This window comes from Salmo salar, unplaced genomic scaffold, assembly GCF_965601325.2.
Source record: "Salmo salar unplaced genomic scaffold, fSalSal1 ptg000221l, whole genome shotgun sequence".
NCBI classification, from domain to species: Eukaryota; Metazoa; Chordata; class Actinopteri; order Salmoniformes; family Salmonidae; genus Salmo; species Salmo salar.
In genome coordinates this window covers 727,547-748,125 of record NW_027675333.1, presented here as the reverse complement: position 1 = coordinate 748,125, position 20,579 = coordinate 727,547, and the positions used below count along the sequence as shown (strand labels likewise).

Here is a 20,579-nt window from a genome sequence, read left to right as displayed (position 1 = left end):
ATTTACTAAATTACTCACGATAAACGTTCACAAAAAACATAACAATTATTTTAAGAATTATAGATACAAAACTCCTTTATGCAATCGCTATGTCCGATTTTAAAATAGCTTTTCGGCAAATGCACATTTTGCAATATTCTGAGTAGATAGCTCGCCGTCACGGGCTAGCTATTTTGACACCCACCAAGTTTGGCCCTCACCAAACTCAGATTTACTATTAGAAAAATGTGATTACCTTTGCTGTTCTTCGTCAGAATGCACTCCCAGGACTTCTACTTCAATAACAAATGTTGGTTTGGTTCAAAATAATCCATAGTTATATCCAAATAGCGGCGTTTTGTTCGTGCGTTCAAGACACTATCCAAGGGTGACGAAGGGTTACACGCCCGACGCGTTTCGTGACAAAAAAATTCTAAATATTCCATTACCGTACTTCGAAGCATGTCAACCGCTGTTTAAAATCAATTTTTATGCTATTTTTCTCGTAAAAAAGCGATAATATTCCGACCGGGAGTCGTTGTTTTCGTTCAAAGACGAAATAATAAAAACATGGGGTCGCCTCGTGCACGCGCCTCCAGTCTCTGTTCTCTGATCGACCACTATCAAAATGCGCTAATGTTTTTCAGCCAGGGCCTGCAATGCCACCATTCAGCTTTTTGCCGCCTTCTGAGTGCCTATGGGAGCCGTAGGAAGTGTCACGTAACAGCAGAGATCCCCTGTTTTGGATAGAGATGATCAAGAAGGCCAAGAAATGATCAGACAGGGTACTTCCTGTACAGAATCTTCTCAGGTTTTGGCCTGCCAAATGAGTTCTGTTATACTCACAGACACCATTCAAACAGTTTTAGAAACTTTAGGGTGTTTTCTATCCAAATCAAACAATTATATGCATATTCTAGTTACTAGGCAGGAGTAGTAACCAGATTAAATCGGGTACGTTTTTTATCCGGCCGTGCAAATACTGCCCCCTATCCCCAACAGGTTAAGCACCAGCTGTTAGAGCAGCTCACAGATCACTGCACCTGTACATAGCCCATCTATAATTTAGCCCAAACAACTACCGCTTCCCCTACTGTATTAATTTATTTATTTTGCTCCTTTGCACCCCATTATTTCTATTTCTACTTTGCACTTTCTTCCACTACAAATCTACCATTCCAGTGTTTTACTTGCTATATTGTATTTACTTCACCACCATGGCATTTGTTGCCTTACCTCCCTTATCTCACCTCATTTGCTCACATTGTATATAGACTTATTTTTCTACTGTATGTTTGTTTTACTCCATGTGTAACTCTGTGTTGTTGTATGTTGTCGAACTGCTTTGCTTTATCTTGGCCAGGTCGCAATTGTAAATGAGAACTTGTTCTCAACTAGTCTACCTGGTTAAATAAATGACTTGTTCTCAACTAGCCTACCTGGTTAATTAAAGGACTTGTTTTCAACTAGCCTACCTGGCTAATTAAAGGACTTGTTCTCAACTAGCCAACCTGGTTAATTAAAGGACTTGTTCTCAACTAGCCTACCTGGTTTAATAAAGGACTTGTTCTCAACTAGCCTACCTGGTTAAATAAAGGTGAAATAAATATAATGTCTCATCAGAGTAGGAGCTCTGACCTAGGAACAGATCCCACCTGTCCATCTAAAACTGATCTGAGACCAGCCTTCCTACTGAGACGCTTGATAAGAGTAGGAGCTCTGACCTAGGAACAGATCCCACCTGTCCATCTAAAACTGATCTGAGACCAGCCTTCCTACTGAGACGCTTGATAAGAGTAGGAGCTCTGACCTAGGAACAGATCCCACCTGTCCATCTAAAACTGATCTGAGACCAGCCTTCCTACTGAGACGGTTGATAAGAGTAGGAGCTCTGACCTAGGAACAGATCCCACCTGTCCATCTAAAACTGATCTGAGACCAGCCTTCCTACTGAGACGCTTGATAAATACAGCCTTCGGATGGGATTCCTTCTTCTACATGTCAGATGTTCTACAACAATAGATTTATGTCTGGATGAATGGCCGTGTTTGAGAGCATCAAAACTGATGTACCATGGGTAAATTGCGACTGACTGATGTACAAATAATATCGAGCAGTTATACACACGATGCAAGGTGATCAGTCAGTTGACTCAACTTTAAAAAATAAAAAAGTCGGCCGCCATGTCGAACGAACCCAATGTTAATCAACACAGTATGGACCCAACAGACCCATCAGAACAGGGTTTCCTGACCCTCTACTCAGGGACCAGAACCCAACGTTAATCAACACAGTATGGACCCAACAGACCCATCAGAACAGGGTTTCCTGACCCTCTACTCAGGGACCAGAACCCAACGTTAATCAACACAGTATGGACCCAACAGACCCATCAGAACAGGGTTTCCTGACCCTCTACTCAGGGACCAGAACCCAACGTTAATCAACACAGTATGGACCCAACAGACCCATCAGAACAGGGTTTCCTGACCCTCTACTCAGGGACCAGAACCAAATGTTAATCAACACAGTATGGACCCAACAGACTGGTTAAATAAAGGTGAAATAAAAAATAAATAAAATAAAAGATCAATGTCCCTGTTTTATTAGATAGTACTCACTGTATTTACTGGTGTTAATCAGATCAATGTCCCTGTTTTATTAGATAGTACTCACTGTATTTACTGGTGTTAATCAGATCAATGTCCCTGTTTTATAAGATAGTACTCACTGTATTTACTGGTGTTAATCAGATCAATGTCCCTGTTTTATTAGATATTACTCACTGTTTTTACTGGTGTTAATCAGATCAATGTCCCTGTTTTATTAGATAGTACTCACTGTATTTACTGGTGTTAATCAGTTCTCCAGTCTTCTCTTCTTCGTCCTCCTCTAATGTGACAGTAATCTCCCCCTCTTCATCCTTCATTCCAAAAACGTCTTCATCTTCTTTCACTTCATCCTCCACTCCAAAAACTGCATCTTCCTCCTCTTCTTTCACAGTAATATCCTCCTCTTCTTTCACTGAAACGTCTTTCTCTTCTTCTTCTTTCACGGTAACAGCCTCACCCTCTACTTGTTTTTGTATTGTAACAGCCTCCTCCTCCTCTTTCACGAGAGCTTCTTTCTCCGTCCAACAGACCTCTTCTTTAGCAGGAGGAGAGTAACTTAGTGAGCGCATGGTCGGGGATGTTAGCTAGCTAGGCTAGTGCTAACTTAACCAGCCAGCTAGTTGACTTACAACGTAAATATTAAATGAAATGGGGTAGCTAGTTGTTTCCACATAAGTATGTTTAAATCACAGTGGCAATTAAACCACGAAATTGTCCAAACAGCTTGAATGTTCAGACTTTGTCGCCTAGCGAGCTACCGAGGTGGCTGCAGTTGTTGAAGAAGCGTTCCGTCCACTAGATTATACGTCACACTAGAAACATCGCCTGAAAGACACATATCGCCATCTGCTGTCTGGAGGGAGGAAACGCAGTTGAGGAGGGAAAACTATTTTTATTCTTCATTGAATTATAATATTATAAAGCAGTTTAGGGAAACGTTTTTTTCCTCTCCATTAAATATGAATATTATATCAACACGTATAAAGAGCAACAAGTGTTGTTTGATTAGTTCAGATTTTTTCTGAGAATTTAAAACAAACTCTACATCTACTCCACATCTGTATTTCTGATTCGGTCAAATAACTAGATATCAAAATAAGCACCTAGTTATTGATACCCTTGATAAAGATGAGCTAAAATTACTGTATGAAATAAATAAATTAACTTTACCCACTACCAGGATATTTTAGCCCAAAACCTGGTTACCTCTCTGCTAGGAGGCTGAAACTTGGCCATAAGTGGAACTTACAGCAAGACACATCAACATCCACAAAGAAATGGTCAATTGGGCACAAAATCAACATTTTCAATGGCCATCTCAGTCTTCGGACTTGAACTCCATTGAAAACCTGTGGTTTGAATTGAACAGGGCAGTCCATAAGACAGACTAAATTAAACAAAGACCTGGAGAGATTCTGTATGGAGGAATGGTCTAAGGTCCCACCCAATGTGTTCTCTAATCTCATAAAACATTTCAGTGTCGTTATCCTCCCAAGGGGAGGGTGCTGGAGTATTGAAAACATGGGTGGCAATAATTCAGACCCCTACATTTTGAGAATTACATGTTAAACTAAATCTCTTTCTCTGAGCAATTGTATTAGTATAAAATAATATAATTTCCCTTTATTTTTTGGTGTAACAATACATCATGTAGATGTATATAATTAACATTCTAGGTCTATACTGCTCCTACAAGGTGTAACAATACATCATGCAGATGTATATAATGAACAGACTAGGTCTATACTGCTCCTACATGGTGTAACAATACATCATGTAGATATATATAATGAACAGACTAGGTCTATACTGCTCCTACGTGGTGTAACAATACATCATGTAGATATATATAATGAACAGACCTAGGTCTATACTGCTCCTACATGGTGTAACAATACATCATGTAGATGTATATAATGAACAGACTAGGTCTATACTGCTCCTACATGGTGTAACAATACATCATGTAGATGTATATAATGAACAGACTAGGTCTATACTGCTCCTACATGGTGTAACAATACATCATGTAGATGTATATAATGAACAGACTAGGTCTATACTGCTCCTACATGGTGTAACAATACATCATGTAGATGTATATAATGAACAGACTAGGTCTATACTGCTGCTACATGGTGTAACAATACATCATGTAGATGTATATAATGAACAGACTAGGTCTATACTGCTCCTACATGGTGTAACAATACATCATGTAGATGTATATAATGAACAGACTAGGTCTATACTGCTCCTACATGGACTAACAATACATCATGTAGATGTATATAATGAACAGACTAGGTCTATACTGCTCCTACATGGTGGAACAATACATCATGTAGATGTATATAATGAACAGACTAGGTCTATACTGCTGCTACATGGTGTAACAATACATCATGTAGATGTATATAATGAACAGACTAGGTCTATACTGCTCCTACATGGTGTAACAATACATTTGTAAACAGTGTGCGGGCCTTCTTGTTCTTTAACAAAGCTTTTGTAAACAGTGTTTGTTGCATGCAGCAATTCAACCATGAAGGCCTGATTCATGAAGTCTCTGAACACACAGTCTCCTCTGAACAGTTGATGTTGAGATGTGTCTGTTACTTGAACTCTGTGAAGCATTTATTTGGGCTGCAATCTGAGGTGCAGTTAACTCTAATGAACGTATCTTCTGCAGCAGAGGGAACTCTGGGTCTTCCTTTCCTGTGGCGGTCCTCATGAGAGCAACCCATACCTTGTCACAACACAACTGATTGGCTCAAATGCATTAAGATGGAAAGAAATTCCACAAATTAACATTTAACACCTGTTAATTGAAATGAATTCCAGGTGACCACCTCATGAAGCTGGTTGAGAGAATGCCAAGAGTGTGCAAAGCTGTCATCAAGGCAAAGGGTGACTGCTTTAAAATATCTCAAATATAAAATACATTTTGATTTGTTTAATCCTTTTTTGCTTACTACATGATTCCATATGTGTTATTTCATAGTTTTGATGTCTTCACTAATACTCTACAATGTACAGAATAGTAAAAATAAAGAAAAACCATTGAATGAGTAGATGTGTATAAACTTTTGACTGGTACTGTATGTAAATGTGATATTTCAGTTGATGTTTTTGTTACATTTGAAACATTTATAAAAACCTGTTTTTGCTTTGTCATTATGGGGTATTGTGATGTCATTCTGGGGTATTGTGATGTCATTATGGGCTATTGTGATGTCATTATGGGCTATTGTGATGTCATTATGGGGTATTGTGTGTAGATTGAGGGTAAAATATTGATTTAATTCATTTTCGAATAACGGAGCAAAATGTGGAAAAAGTGAAGGGGTCTGAATACTTTCCGACTGCACTGTATATATAGGGGCAGTACTTAGTGACATCACTTCCTGAAACAGGAGGTACAAATATATAACATAGGTTCACAATATCAACATTCAATGTATCAAAATATATGACCAAGCTGGAAGTGTAAACGCCAGCTCAGCCACAATCCTAGAGGTTCACTGATGATCAACCTCCTCCTTCACATCTGACTCCTGATGATCAACCTCCTCCTTCACATCTGACTCCTGACGATCAACCTCCTCCTTCACATCTGACTGCTGATGATCAACCTCCTCCTTCACATCTGACTCCTGATGATCAACCTCCTCCTTCACATCTGACTCCTGATGATCAACCTCCTCCTTCACATCTGACCAGCTATCTATTTATCACTGTAAAAAACAAACTCCACATGCATTTGTAGGTAGCTAGCTAACAGCCATGGAGGAGGGTGAAAGGATAGCAGCCCCAACTGTCAGTGAGAGAGGAGGCTATTCTGGATAGGGCAGGTACTTTTGTGTAGTTCCTGTCCCTAGAAGTGAGGACGGAGATAATAGTAACATAATATTCCGTGTGGTGTAATTTGACTATAATGAAGTCTGTTTCTTGTGAGGTTTTCTGTCCTCAGATAAAGAGCTCTATGAAAGCCAGTCTACATATGAAGAGGTCCCAATGAAGAGCAGTGGTTCTCAGTCCTGGGGACTCAAAGAGGGGCACATTTTTGTTTTTGCCTTCACACTGCACAGCTGATTCAAATGATTCAAACTCATTATCAAGCTTCAAGTGGTATTTATGTATTCATTTGTGATGCCATCCTTGATATGATCCTGTTATTGTCACATGCTACACATGTACATATGTGTGCCCATGCATCTATCAATCCAATGTTATCATGATTTGTTATCAGGGATATTATACTTTAGTAATCCACAATGACCTGGTGATGTAACAGTCTAATAATTACATTGTCTTCCATATTCCTACAGATACCTTGTAACTGGAGATTCCTTCAAAACGATTGCCTACAGTTACCGTGTAGGGCACTGCAAGGTTGGGTGACCAGGGTCATCTGGGACTGCCTCCTGGAGGAATTCAGGTGTGTGAAGGCTACCTGTGTCCTGCGTAACTTCATGAGGATGGACACGAGGACCAGGAGGGGATCTGCAGCTCGCCGCCGTGTGCCAGAGGAGGAGTCTGCTGCTCTGCAGGATGTTTCAAGGATGGGGTCCAACAACGCAGCAAGAGAGGCAATCCGTGTGCAGGAGATCTTCACCTCCTACTTCTTCAAAGAGGGTGCTGTTCCCTGGCAACACCATAGACGTCACTATGCACAACCAAAGGCTCTTTTAAGAGCCATTCACATTGCAATAAGAGTATTCTTCCATTTACTGAGCTATGTCAACTGCAGTTATTCAATTCAGTTTCTCTCCCTTTGATTTCTACTTCTCAGGTGAGGGTGCTGTTTAGGTAAGGGTGTGATGTCTGTGCAAAAACAAAACAGGCTATTTTAAATCACCCATATTGAAAAAATGTAGAACAATTAGACACCCTATAACCCACACCTACACACACATGTATCAATCTGATTGATGGATTGTGTTGTGCAGTAAGCAGGTTCAGGTGTATAACTGTGGCTCCTTCCACCTTCAAAGAATAGGCAAGAGGGCCAACCATGGAGAATAGTAAGACACTTCATTATTTCTATAACAAACACTATATTGTTTGTCCTCATGTGTCCGTTCATGTTTTTCAGCATAAAGTACTCCGCAGCCACTTAGTGTGGTGTGGACACCAGGTGAGGCCACACACAGATTCCTGTTGAACACTGTCGCTTTAACTACCTTATTTTCTCAATAACAGTCTCTCTCCTTCACTTCATCCCTCTCTCCTCTTCTCCCTAAATCCTCTAGGTTATATCAGCTGTGTCGGTGAACCCCTCCTGCATCTGAACTGGCTACATAGAGGGCACAGCATGATCAGAGGTGAGAGGTCACTTGGTCAGGTCAACAGGAAGTATTATTAAAGAGATGCTTTACATTGAAATACAGATAGAGATGCAGTAGTCACAGAGTTAATGATCCCAGGTCAGTTTTTTATTTCACCTCCTGATTGATGACTAACAATGTTAGAATAAAAAATATAAACACAAGGTTTAAACATGCTCTCTCTCTCCATCTGTCTCTCGTCTGCAGATATGTTTTGATGTGAGAGGAGGCCAACCCCCAGTCCCATCATCGCCACCTCACCTGCTTTTAAGAACCTTTGGGTCGACGAGAGATACTATTATGTAATTGTGATGAACTGAGAGAATATTTATGTAGCACTGTGATTCATTAATCATGTGCTGCCTTCCCTGCTCCTATGTGCTTACCTCTTTCCCTTTCTGTCTTTTACACCTCTCTCACCACCTCCTCTTTCTTCCTCTGTTTTTATAATGCACAACAGATGTGCATTGAAGTACAGATTGAACTTGTATTCATAAGACTTGGATAATGAGCTTATTCAATAAAGTGTTTCACATTCTCTACTGGTTGAAATGAAGTGTAATGTGATGAAATACTCCACCTATCCTGTGTTTATCAGATCAATGCAGATGAAGAGCATTAGATGTTGAGATGAACCAGTGTTAGAGTATTTACATGATGCATAGGAAGTGTAGTGTACTGTTTTTTAACATTATATTTCTGTATATTTGAATTAACTAGTTAAATCCTGTTTCTAGTCTATTAGTTACAATGTGTAACCATTGATGTCCCAGGACCAAGATTGGTAAACACTGTTGAAGTGTATAATTGTAATCCATACATGCAGACACAGCGTCATTCAAAGACTGGAATTTGATACTCCTGGTATTGGATATGACTGAAAAATAATCTCAAAGACATTCATACCTAAACTGCACCTTTATTTGCCAAGGTAGAGTACATGATCAGTGAATATATTAAATGTACAGGCTACAATGTGGGGATCTCATGCATGGTAATAACTACATGTATATACGACTTGCATCCTTGGCACAAAGTTATATTATATTCTACTCAATCCATAGGCTTCATTAATGTCATTCAGGCTGTTTTGAAGTTGATACAACTGGCTATGATAGCTGAGGTTCATAGGTTCTGAACTAATATGTATACCAAACGTTTGGGTCCATACACAGATCGGCTAGATAGCTAGCTACACATCCATAGGCATACAGGTATTTTAATCATCCACTGCACAATAAGCAAGAACATAGCTAGCTACGTTATTTCATCTATCTGCATGGCAAATATCAGCAAGGCAAGCTAACACAATTGTACATTCAATTTTCAGTAAATTCTTCAGCTAACTAGATTCTATACATTCACTGTTTCACAAAACGACAGCCTGGATTGCAGGTTGTTTCAGGAGTCCCAAAAACAACCAGAATGACAATTACATACTCATGTCACAACACCCATAATGCTAGTCAGCTAGCTGGCTAATGTTAGCTAGTCAGCTAGCTGGCTGATGTTAGCTAGCTGGGTAATGTTAGCTAGTCAGCTAGTTGGCTAATGTTAGCTAGTCAGCTAGTTGGTTAATGTTAGCTAGTCAGCTAGTTGGTTAATGTTAGCTAGTCAGCTAGCTGGCTAATGTTAGCTAGTCAGCTAGTTGGTTAATGTTAGCTAGTCAGCTAGCTGGTTATTGTTAGCTAGTCAGCTAGCTGGTTAATGTTAGCTAGTCAGCTAGCTGGCTAATGTTAGCTAGTCAGCTAGCTGGTTAATGTTAGCTAGTCAGCTAGCTGGTTAATGTTAGCTAGTCAGCTAGCTGTTTAATGTTAGCTAGTCCGTTAGCTGGCTAATGTTAGCTAGTCAGCTAGCTGGTTATTGTTAGCTAGTCAGCTAGCTTGTTAATGTTAGCCAGTCAGCTAGCTGGCTAATGTTAGCTAGTCAGCTAGCTGGTTAATGTTAGCTAGTCCGTTAGCTGGCTAATGTTAGCTAGTCAGCTAGCTGGCTAATGTTAGCTAGTCAGCTAGCTGGCTAATGTTAGCTATTCAGCTAGCTGGCTAATGTTAGCTAGTCAGCTAGCTTGCTAAATCGCGATTTTCGTAAATAAACTTTAAGATAAGAAAAAGCATAATCGTTTGTCTCTACATTAACTAACATTTCTGTCAAATGTACATGTTTTTGCATGATTCGTTATGACGTTATAATCCCTTACATTTGCTTCCATCCTAGTATTTGTGTCCGCCATCTTTGATCCAGTTCAGTTCTGTGTAGGGGTACCCCTCTCTCCTAGTGTTTCTGTCCGCCATCTTTGATCCAGTTCAGTTCTGTGTAGGGGTACCCCTCTCTCCTAGTATTTCTGTCCGCCATCTTTGATCCAGTTCAGTTCTGTGTAGGGGTACCCCTCTCTCCTAGTATTTCTGTCCGCCATCTTTGATCCAGTTCAGTTCTGTGTAGGGGTACCCCTCTCTCCTAGTATTTCTGTCCGCCATCTTTGATCCAGTTCAGTTCTGTGTAGGGGTACCCCTCTCTCCTAGTATTTCTGTCCTCCATCTTTGATCCAGTTCAGTTCTGTGTAGGGTTACGCCTCTCTCCTAGTATTTCTGTCCTCCATCTTTGATCCAGTTGAGTTCTGTGTAGGGGTACCCCTCTCTCCTAGTATTTCTGTCCTCCATCTTTGATCCAGTTCAGTTCTGTGTAGGGGTACCCCTCTCTCCTAGTATTTCTGTCCTCCATCTTTGATCCAGTTCAGTTCTGTGTAGGGTTACGCCTCTCTCCTAGTATTTCTGTCCTCCATCTTTGATCCAGTTGAGTTCTGTGTAGGGGTACCCCTCTCTCCTAGTATTTCTGAAGAAAGTCTAACAGTCACTGGTGCAGCAGCAGCCTCCCCCTGTCCTAGGAGTTTAAGATGCGATGGAACGGTTGACGAAAAAAAAAAATCACAGAAAAAATATATTGACTGATATTGATTTATTTAGGGGGGGCTAATGAATATTTTAGGACCAGCGATGTCCCTTATTCCTACCCTTTAACTTTTTGTCTGACAAAATATACATTTTACTCAACTGCGTTACCCACTCCAGTCAGCAGATGGCGGTCTGGGAATTTAACGCGATGCTGTTGGTGTGACGTATAATGTAGTGGACGGAACTCTTCTTTCAACAGCAGCAACAGTTAGTCAGACACCACGTTAGCTTGCTAGACAAAATAGCCGAACAATAAAGCTCTTTAGACGCGTTAGTGTATATTAGCCACTGTGTTTTAAACCCTCTTCTGTCGTCTAGTTAGTTATCCGATTTAATTTCATATTTACGGTGTTGTTGTTATTATTCAGCTAGCAGGCTGGTTAAGTTAGCATTAGCCTAGCTAGCTAACATTCCCAACCATGCGGTCACTGAGCTACTCTCCTCCTGCTAAAGAAGATGACATCACAGTAAAACAAGAAGTAGAGGGTGAAAGAAGAAAAAGACGCGTTCAGAGTGAAAGAGGAGGAGGATGTTACAGTAAAAGAAGAGGAGGATGCAGTTTATGGAGTGAAAGAGGAAGAGGGGGAGATGACTGTTACATCGATAGAGGAGGAAACTGGACATCTGGGCCCGGTTTCCCAAACGCATCTTAAGGCGTCCAATGGTTCTAATGATGAATTTAGCCATAAGATGGTTTTGAGAAACCGTTCCCTGATTAACACTAGTAAGTACTGTCTTAAATACAGAGGCACAAACTCTGCAGTTGTTGAACTGATGTGTGGTGTTAAAGCGGAAATCTGCAATAGCTACATCTATATTTGGACTTTTAAATGATTTATTTATAGCCATTGATTCTTGAAGAATATAACTCATGCCTCATGAGCTTAGTTCAACTGTTGTACCCCATCAGAACCCCAAATAAGCTTTTTTTTACTCCAATGTTTAGAAATGTAAATCAACACTGTATAGCCTCAACATGGTTAAAACTTTAATGTTGATATTATGGATGGTCAGTCCTTGCATCCATAGGTCTGTCTATGAATTTGAAAGTAGTTACATTTCTCCAGACCCATCATCATCTTATTACCAAAACAGTGGTGGAATTACAGCTTTGTTATTGTTTGGACTGCAGATTGGTTGATTGATTGTGTGGCTTTTTTAAAGGGGGACCTAGTTTTAAAACAGAAACAAAATGGCTGCCCAGTGACTTGGTTTGGTAAACAGTTGATGGATGGGGGAAGGAGAAATGTAACCACTCTTAAATTCATAGAGAAAGCTATTGTAGCAACCGTAACCCAACACCTAGCAACCTCGTCAAGAAGTTAAGACATCTTGGCTTAACACTTATAAAGTGTTGGTGAAACATACCTAGATTCAGTTACATTCATGAATTGTTTTGAAACCTTTGTTTAAACCCTTCTCAAAGTTGGTGCCTTGACGGATTTGTAAAATACGGTTTGTCATAAAACACTTTTTTATTTATTCATTAACATTATTCATTTTATTTTTTATTTATTCATTAACCTCTTATGGACAGACATTCCACTAGCGGAACCCCGTTCCGCCTGCAGAACCCCTAGCCGACTGCCAATGGCATCGCACCGCGCGAAATACAAAACCAACTACAATACCACAATTCAATTTTCTCAAACATATGGCTATTTTACACCATTTGAAAGATAAGACTCTCGTTAATCCAACCACATTGTTCGATTTCAAAAAGGCTTTACAGAGAAATCTAATGTTTTGCTTATGTTAGGAGAGTACCCAGCCAGAAATAATCACACGGCCATTTTCAAAGCAAGCATATATATCACAAAAAAACAAAACCACAGCTAAATGCAGCACTAACCTTTGATGATCTTCATCAGATGACACTCCTAGGACATTGTTATACAATACATGCATGTTTTGTTCAATCAAGTTCATATTTATATCAAAAAACAGCTTTTTACATTAGCATGTGATGTTCAGAACTAGCATACACACCGAAAACTTCCGGTGAATTTACTAAATTACTCATAAACCTTGACAAAATACATAACAATTATTTTAAGAATTATAGATACAGAACTCCTTTATGCAATCGCGGTGTCAGATTTTATAATAGCTTTTCGGCAAAAGCACATTTTGCAATATTCTGAGTACATAGCTCGGCCATCACGGCTAAACTCAGAATTACTATTAGAAAAATTGGATTACCTTTGCTGTTCTTCGTCAGAATGCACTCCCAGGACTTCTACTTCAACAACAAATGTTGTTTTGGTCCCAAATAATCCATAGTTATATTCAAATAGCTCTGTTTTGTTCGTGCGTTCAGGTAACTATCCGAAGGGTGACGCGCGGGAGCATTTCGCGACAAAAAAAATTGAAATGTTCCTTTACCGTACTTAGAAGCATGTCTAACGCTATTTAAAATCAATTTTTATGCAATTTTCCTCGTAAAATAGCGATAATATTCCAACCGGACGATATTGTATTCATTCAAACTGGTGAAGAAAAACATGGAGTACTCTCGTGGCTGCGCATCTCCAGGCTCTGAGCCACTAGGCTGACCACTCACAAACAGAGCTGCTGGACCCTGCCCAGAGACAGCAGAGATCCCATTCCACTTTCTGGCGTCTTCAGAGAGCCTATGGGAACCTTAGAAATTGTCACGTTACAGCAGAGATACAGTATTTTCGATAGATAGGCAAAAGAAGCACCAGAAATTGTCAGACAGGCCACTTCCTGTATGGAATCTTCTCAGGTTTTGGCCTGCCATATGAGTTATGTTATACTCACAGACACCATTCAAACAGTTTTAGAAACTAGAGTGTTTTCTATCCAAATATACTATGCATATTCTAGTTTCTGGGCAAGAGTAGTAACCAGATTAAATCGGGTACATTATTTTCACCCGGTCGTGAAAATAGTGCCCCCTAGCCCTAACAGGTTAATTAACCTCTTGAGGACCCCTTCCCGCTCGGATCCCGTTACCGGGATTCGATTTGACAACAGCCAGGGTGCCAAATTCAAAACTACAAAAATCTCATAATTAAAATTTCTCACACATACAAGTATTATACACCATTGTAAAGATAAGATTCTCCTTAATCCAACCACAGTGTCCGATTTCAAAAAGGCTTTACGGCGAAAGCAAAACATTAGATTGTGTTAGGACACCACCTTAACAAGAAAAGCTACACAGCCATTTTCCTAGCAAGGAGAGGCGTCACAAAAACCAGAAATACAGCTAAAATGAAGCACTAACCTTTGACGATCTTCATCAGATGACACTCCTAGGACATCATGTTACACAATACATGTATGTTTTGTTCAATCAAGTTCATATTTATATCCAAAAACCCCATTTTACATTGGCGCGTAATGTTCAGAAATATTTTGCCTCCAAAACTTCCGGTAAATGAGCACAATGAGCATACATATTACAGAAATACTCATCATAAACCTTGACAAAATATATAACAATTATTTAAAGAATTATAGATACACTACTCCTTAATCCCCTGAGTTTTCCACCATTCACATTCAGAATACATTGTGAAAAACTAAAATCTTTGCTCACTATTTTTGCTCCAGGTAGATATAGTACATCCATAACTACCGGTTTCCTCATTAGCAGGGAGGAGTTTCCGCAATCAAATTGCCCTCGTGCCGCAATTTTAGCAAACACAGAAAGGGGCCTATATTGGAAAACAAAAGTTGTCTGGCACACTGCTTAGAGTTTCAACAACATGAATATCTTATTTCTAGCCTACAATCATCAATGTCACTACGAATGTGAAAACAAGACAAAATATGACTCTTCTTGCTCATTTTAAGACAATTGTTAAATAATTTTAACATTCATTACAGATGTCAATTGTTGTATAACATCATGGCTCCGCTGTTGGCATCACCTTTTACAGTGGATTACCGCTGTTGTGGGCCTTTTAATCATCTGTCTGACTTTGTTGTTCACACAGGAGAGATACTTAACTATCGTGGATCCTCTGGGGAGCCTCAACAACCTCATGATGCTGACGAGGCAGAGAAGAGTCTCTCCAGATCAGAACACCTCAATAAACACCCGCAGAGATCCACAGGGAAGAGAACTCACTGCTGCTCTGACTGTGGGAAGAGATTCACCTCCCCATCAGGCATTAAAATGCATCAGAGAATCCACACAGGAGAGAAATCTTATAGCTGTAATCAATGTGGGAAGAGTTTTGGTCAGTCTGGAAAGCTGATTTTACACCAGAGAACACACACTGGAGAGAAACCTTTTAGCTGTGATCAATGTGGGAAGAGTTTGACTTCATCTAATCATCTGACAGTACACCAGAGAATACACACAGGAGAGAAACCTTATAGCTGTGATCAATGTGGGAAGAGTTTCACTACATCAAGCATTTTGACTGTACACCAGAGAAGACACACAGGAGAGAAACCTTATATATGTGGTCAATGTGGGAAGAGTTTTGGTCAATCTGGAGAACTGACTTTACACCAGAGAATACACACAGGAGAGAAACCTTTTAGCTGTGATCAATGTGGGAAGAGTTTCACTACATCAAGCATTCTGACTGTACACCAGAGAAGACACACAGGAGAGAAATCTTATAGCTGTGATCAATGTGGGAAGAGTTTTGGTCAATCTGGAGAACTGACTTTACACCAGAGAATACACACAGGAGAGAAACCTTATATATGTGGTCAATGTGGGAAGAGTTTTGGTCAATCTGGAGAACTGACTTTACACCAGAGAACACACACTGGAGAGAAACCTTTTAGCTGTGATCAATGTGGGAAGAGTTTTACTACATCTGATCATCTGACAGTACACCAGAGAATACACACAGGAGAGAAATCTTATAGCTGTGATCAATGTGGGAAGAGTTTCACTACATCAAGCATTCTGACTGTACACCAGAGAAGACACACAGGAGAGAAACCTTATAGCTGTGATCAATGTGGGAAGAGTTTTACTACATCTGATAATCTGACAGTACACCAGAGAATACACACAGTAGAGAAACCTTATAGCTGTGGTAAATGTTGGAAGAGTTTTGGTCAATCTGGACATCTGACATTGCACCAGAGAACACACACAGGAGAGAAACCTTATAGGTGTGGTAAATGTGGGAAGAGTTTTGGTCAATCTGGACATCTGACTCAACACAAGAGAACACACACAGGAGAGAAACCTTATAGCTGTGGTCAATGTGACAAGAGATACTCTGATAAAAGATCTCTGATCAAACATCAGAAAATACATGGAGTTGTTTCATGATATCAATGAAATAATGTCACAATGTAGAATGTTTAAACATTGTAGTAGGAGTATTTTAATGATGTCACAATGTAGAACCCTAAACGTTTGTCCCCTGTTCTATTGATTTCAACATGATATGGATATTAGCCTCAGGGGGAAAATCCAGGCTCTGAAATGGAAGAGTTACTATTTATGTGATTTAACAAAAAGTGACTAACAAAAAAAGAGCTGTGTTACACTTACCACATTGGTGACCCACTGGAATCAAAATGCAACACTTCAAAATGTAGCTAGCTGTTTTCTACAAATTGTCTTCTAACCACTGATGTACACATTATTCCCAGATTCCGTGTGGTTTTTGAGGTGTTAGTTTTAACAGAATGTGCAACCTCCTCTCTCCCTCCTCTCACCCAAATGATTTCAACATGATACCGATGAGTTATGAAAAATAAGTGTTGTGTTCCTTTGTTCAGTGACCCCTAAATTTAAATTAATCACTCCAAAATGTAGCTGACTGTCTTCTGCAGGTTGTCCTTTAACCAGTGAGGTGAAAGATATCTCCCATTTCCATGTGTTTGTATTTTGTTGTCAAGTTTCAACAGCACGTACAACCTGATTTCCCCCCTAATCAATATCAGTAGTTTATTGCTACTTGTCAAAACAACAGTGTTTTTGGTGCTTGTGTCCATGGCGAGGACAACTTGGTTTCTGATTGTCTCAAGGTGGGCAGTCAAAGAAAATTGTGTTTTGCATTTAGCCAGTGAGTTGCTATGGATCTTATTTTGACTGCATGTTTTTCCGATTTGGAGATGAGTTTTGTTTGGGCTCCAAGTGGACGAGAGTTCTAGAAGCTAGTGAGTTTTAGAAAGACTAGAGTTCTAGAAGCTAGTGAGTTTTAGGACGACAGTCAGAAGCTAATTTTATACATTTATATTTTTTTCTATTTTTTAATTGTTGACAGCCAGTAGACACCATGTTTATATTGGTGAAGGTGAAGCATTGTAGTTGATTATAATGTGAAATAGAAGTTGTTTTCTGTTGGTGGTGAGCATTCTATTAAGGTGTTAGTCTTTGGTTTTTCCATTTATGTTTTAAGGTTGGACTTTAGCCCGTCTAGCTCGTTAGCACGTCTAGCTCGTTAGCCCGTCTAGCTCGTTAGCACGTCTAGCTCGTTAGCACGTCTAGCTCGTTAGCCCGTCTAGCTCGTTAGCACGTAGGACGCACTGATTGGTGTCACCTCGTTAGTCAGTATGTGTTACACCTGTGCTGGCTTGTCCATCTCGTTAGTGGGAAGGTGTTTCACCTGAGCTGGTCCAGGTTCTATTTAAGAGTGTCTGGCCCAGTGCTCCAGTTGTCTTGATACATGTGGAGAGTCAACACCTTTAGTTGCTCCACCTTTTTGGTTTACTTCCTGTCTTTAAGTTTGGTGTGGGTTTTTCTTTCGTTTTCCTCTTCTTGGGCAGATTTAGTGGGTCTCATGGTGGGTGTCTTTTAGGTCCCAGTTGTTGTTACTAGTCAACTTTCAGTGGACACTGAGAGCAAAACTGCAAGATTATGTTATAATACTTTTATTGCATCAAATGGTTGTTTTATGCAACAGAATAGAGGGTTCTTAGAACTATTGTGTCTGTGTGTTCTACTGAGGATGGGCCTCTGGGAGAAAACACTGACAGGAGATTTACAATGTCTTTTGGGTGATAAAACCTAAAGAGACTGCATTCCAGAACATGAGTTAATGTTTCTGTTCTATATGGTACCAGGGAGAGATGACCCCAGGGCCAGACCCTGGTCTCTACACAAAGAGTACTGTTTTTACAGCAGATACTCTCTGCTGAGAATTATAAGTATCTTTCATACAGATCTTAACCTTGTGACCCGTTCTATACATCTGTTGTTGGTCATGTAGGTTAAAAGGGGTGCATCTTGGCTGTAAAAGACCTTTGTACTTTTGTCTCATGGCTCTCAACGAATCATCTGGGGGTGATTCATCTCTCAACGAATCATCTGGGGTTGATTCATCTCTCAATGAATCATCTGGTGGTGATTCATCTCTCAACGAATCATCTGGGGGTGATTCATCTCTCAACGAATCATCTGGGGGTGGTTCATCTCTCAACGAATCATCTGGGGGTGATTCATCTCTCAATGAATCATCTGGTGGTGATTCATCTCTCAACGAATCATCTGGGGGTGATTCATCTCTCAACGAATCATCTGGTGGTGATTCGTCGACCAGCCATCATTATCGTAGAACACTCAATTGATTCACCCTATATTTGCGTGTTGTATTGACCTGCTCCCTTATTAATAAGTGAATAAAGATTTAGTTTAAGATTAACTCTGACTTCTATGATAAGTTTGTCTCCTCATTTGATATTAAAGAAATTAACAACAGTTGACGACGGGGATGTGAATCTAGACTTGGTGACCGCTCCTGATGACCTGGATAAATGACCTGACTCCTGACGACCTGGGTAAATGACCTGGCTCCTGATGACCTGGGTAAATGACCTGGCTCCTGATGACCTGGGTAAATGACCTGACGACCTGGGTAAATGACCTGGCTCCTGATGACCTGGGTAAATGGTGCACCAGGGATCCCTCTAACTTGAGATCTCAGGGAGACCAAACTTCGGGAACGGAGCAAATGGACCCACCTTTGATCTGAGAGGCAGCGAACCGAGTGGATACCATCAGTATAGTATATATAGTGGATACCATCAGTATAGTATATATAGTGGATACCATCAGTATAGTATATATAGTGGATACCATCAGTATAGTATATATAGTGGATACCATCAGTATAGTATATATAGTGGATACCATCAGTATAGTATATATAGTGGATACCATCAGTATAGTATATATAGTGGATACCATCAGTATAGTATATATAGCGGATACCATCAGTATAGTATATATAGCAGATACCATCAGTATAGTATATATAGTGGATACCATCAGTATAGTATATATAGTGGATACCATCAGTATAGTATATATAGTGGATACCATCAGTATAGTATATTTATATACCACATCTTGAACGTAGTTTAAAAAGAAAGAGGTGAGTGAAACACGCAAAGAGGAGTTTTTAGAAAGTCCTCGTAGGCTCTGAGTGTGTATTCCTGTGTGGAGGTGTAAACAGGGCCCAGTCAGGAGGCTCTGAGTGTGTGTTCCTGTGTGGAGGTGTAAACAGGGCCCAGTCAGAAGGCTCTGAGTGTGTATTCCTGTGTGGAGGTGTAAACAGGGCCCAGTCAGTAGGCTCTGAGTGTGTATTCCTGTGTGGAGGTGTAAACAGGGCCCAGTCAGGAGGCTCTGAGTGTGTATTCCTGTGTGGAGGTGTAAACAGGGCCCAGTCAGTAGGCTCTGAGTGTGTATTCCTGTGTGGAGGTGTAAACAGGGCCCAGTCAGGAGGCTCTGAGTGTGTATTCCTGTGTGGAGGTGTAAACAGGGCCCAGTCAGGAGGCTCTGAGTGTGTATTCCTGTGTGGAGGTGTAAACAGGGCCCAGTCAGTAGGCTCTGAGTGTGTATTCCTGTGTGGAGGTGTAAACAGGGCCCAGTCAGTAGGCTCTGAGGCTGTCAGCTATCTATGAACTGGATGAAAACTAGAATCTGTGTTTACTAGTTAAGACCATTTATGGTATAGTATAAGATAGTACGGTGCACCTGTAATTTTTTTAAACCTGGACACCATTTTAGAAGTATTGAAAGATGTAAATGTATGAGTTGCATTATCCTAGGAACAAACCATTAGATAGAAATGTGAAAATATTCCTGCAGGTTAAAATATTGTTGAAAAACAACTAATTGATTAGGTAGGTTTGGGAATAGCATTGTGTGACTGTGATATGAGAGTTGTGTGACTGTGGAAATGAGTCTTAAACCTGTTAGGGCTACCCCCCCACTTCTCTTAATTTCCGCCTGAAGACATACCCAAATCTAACTGTCTGTAGCTCAGGCCCAGTAGCAAGGATATGCATTTTCTTGGTTTCATTTGAAAGGAAACACTCTGAAGTTTGTGGAAATGTGAATTGAATGTAGGAGAATATAACACAATAGATCTGGTAGAAGAAAATACAAGGAAACAAACATACGTTTTCTGGTTTCTATTGTTGTTGCACCATCTTTCAACTGAAAAGGAACAGCCAAACATTCAGATAGGATGCTGGGGATAATTTCTATGCAGAATGTAAGAGGGCAACAGTATCTGAGAAAAGTTTGCTCACCACCAAAAGAAAACAACTTCCATTTCACATAATCAACTACAATGCTTCACCTTCACCAATATAAACATGGTGTCTACTGGCTTTCAACAATTAAAAATAAGAATATACAATCGTACTATTTTTTTCTCCTTTTTCTGTCTATAGAATCCTAAAACTCACTAGCTTCTAGAACACTCGTCTTCCTAAAACTCACTAGCTTCTAGAACACTCGTCTTCCTAAA

The 20,579-nt window shown here is 40.1% G+C and overlaps 1 protein-coding gene across 1 annotated transcript; it reads left to right on the top strand.

The window, feature by feature from the left end:
• Positions 1-2,017: 2,017 nt before the first annotated feature.
• On the top strand, positions 2,018-17,354 carry LOC145867176 (uncharacterized). Its single transcript, XM_082971227.1, has 2 exons — positions 2,018-2,056; positions 14,948-17,354. Exons 1-2 carry the CDS (start codon positions 2,018-2,020, stop codon positions 16,142-16,144), a joined length of 1,236 nt encoding a protein of 411 aa, XP_082827353.1. The 3' UTR covers positions 16,145-17,354.
• The last annotated feature ends 3,225 nt before the right edge of the window (positions 17,355-20,579 follow it).

Coding starts and splice junctions, on each gene's coding strand:
- LOC145867176 (XM_082971227.1), top strand. CDS start 2,018: ATGGCCGTGTTTGAGAGCATCAAAACTGATGTACCATGG. Junction 2,057..14,947: donor TCAAAACTGATGTACCATGG/GTAAATTGCGAC, acceptor AAACACCCGCAG/AGATCCACAGGGAAGAGAAC.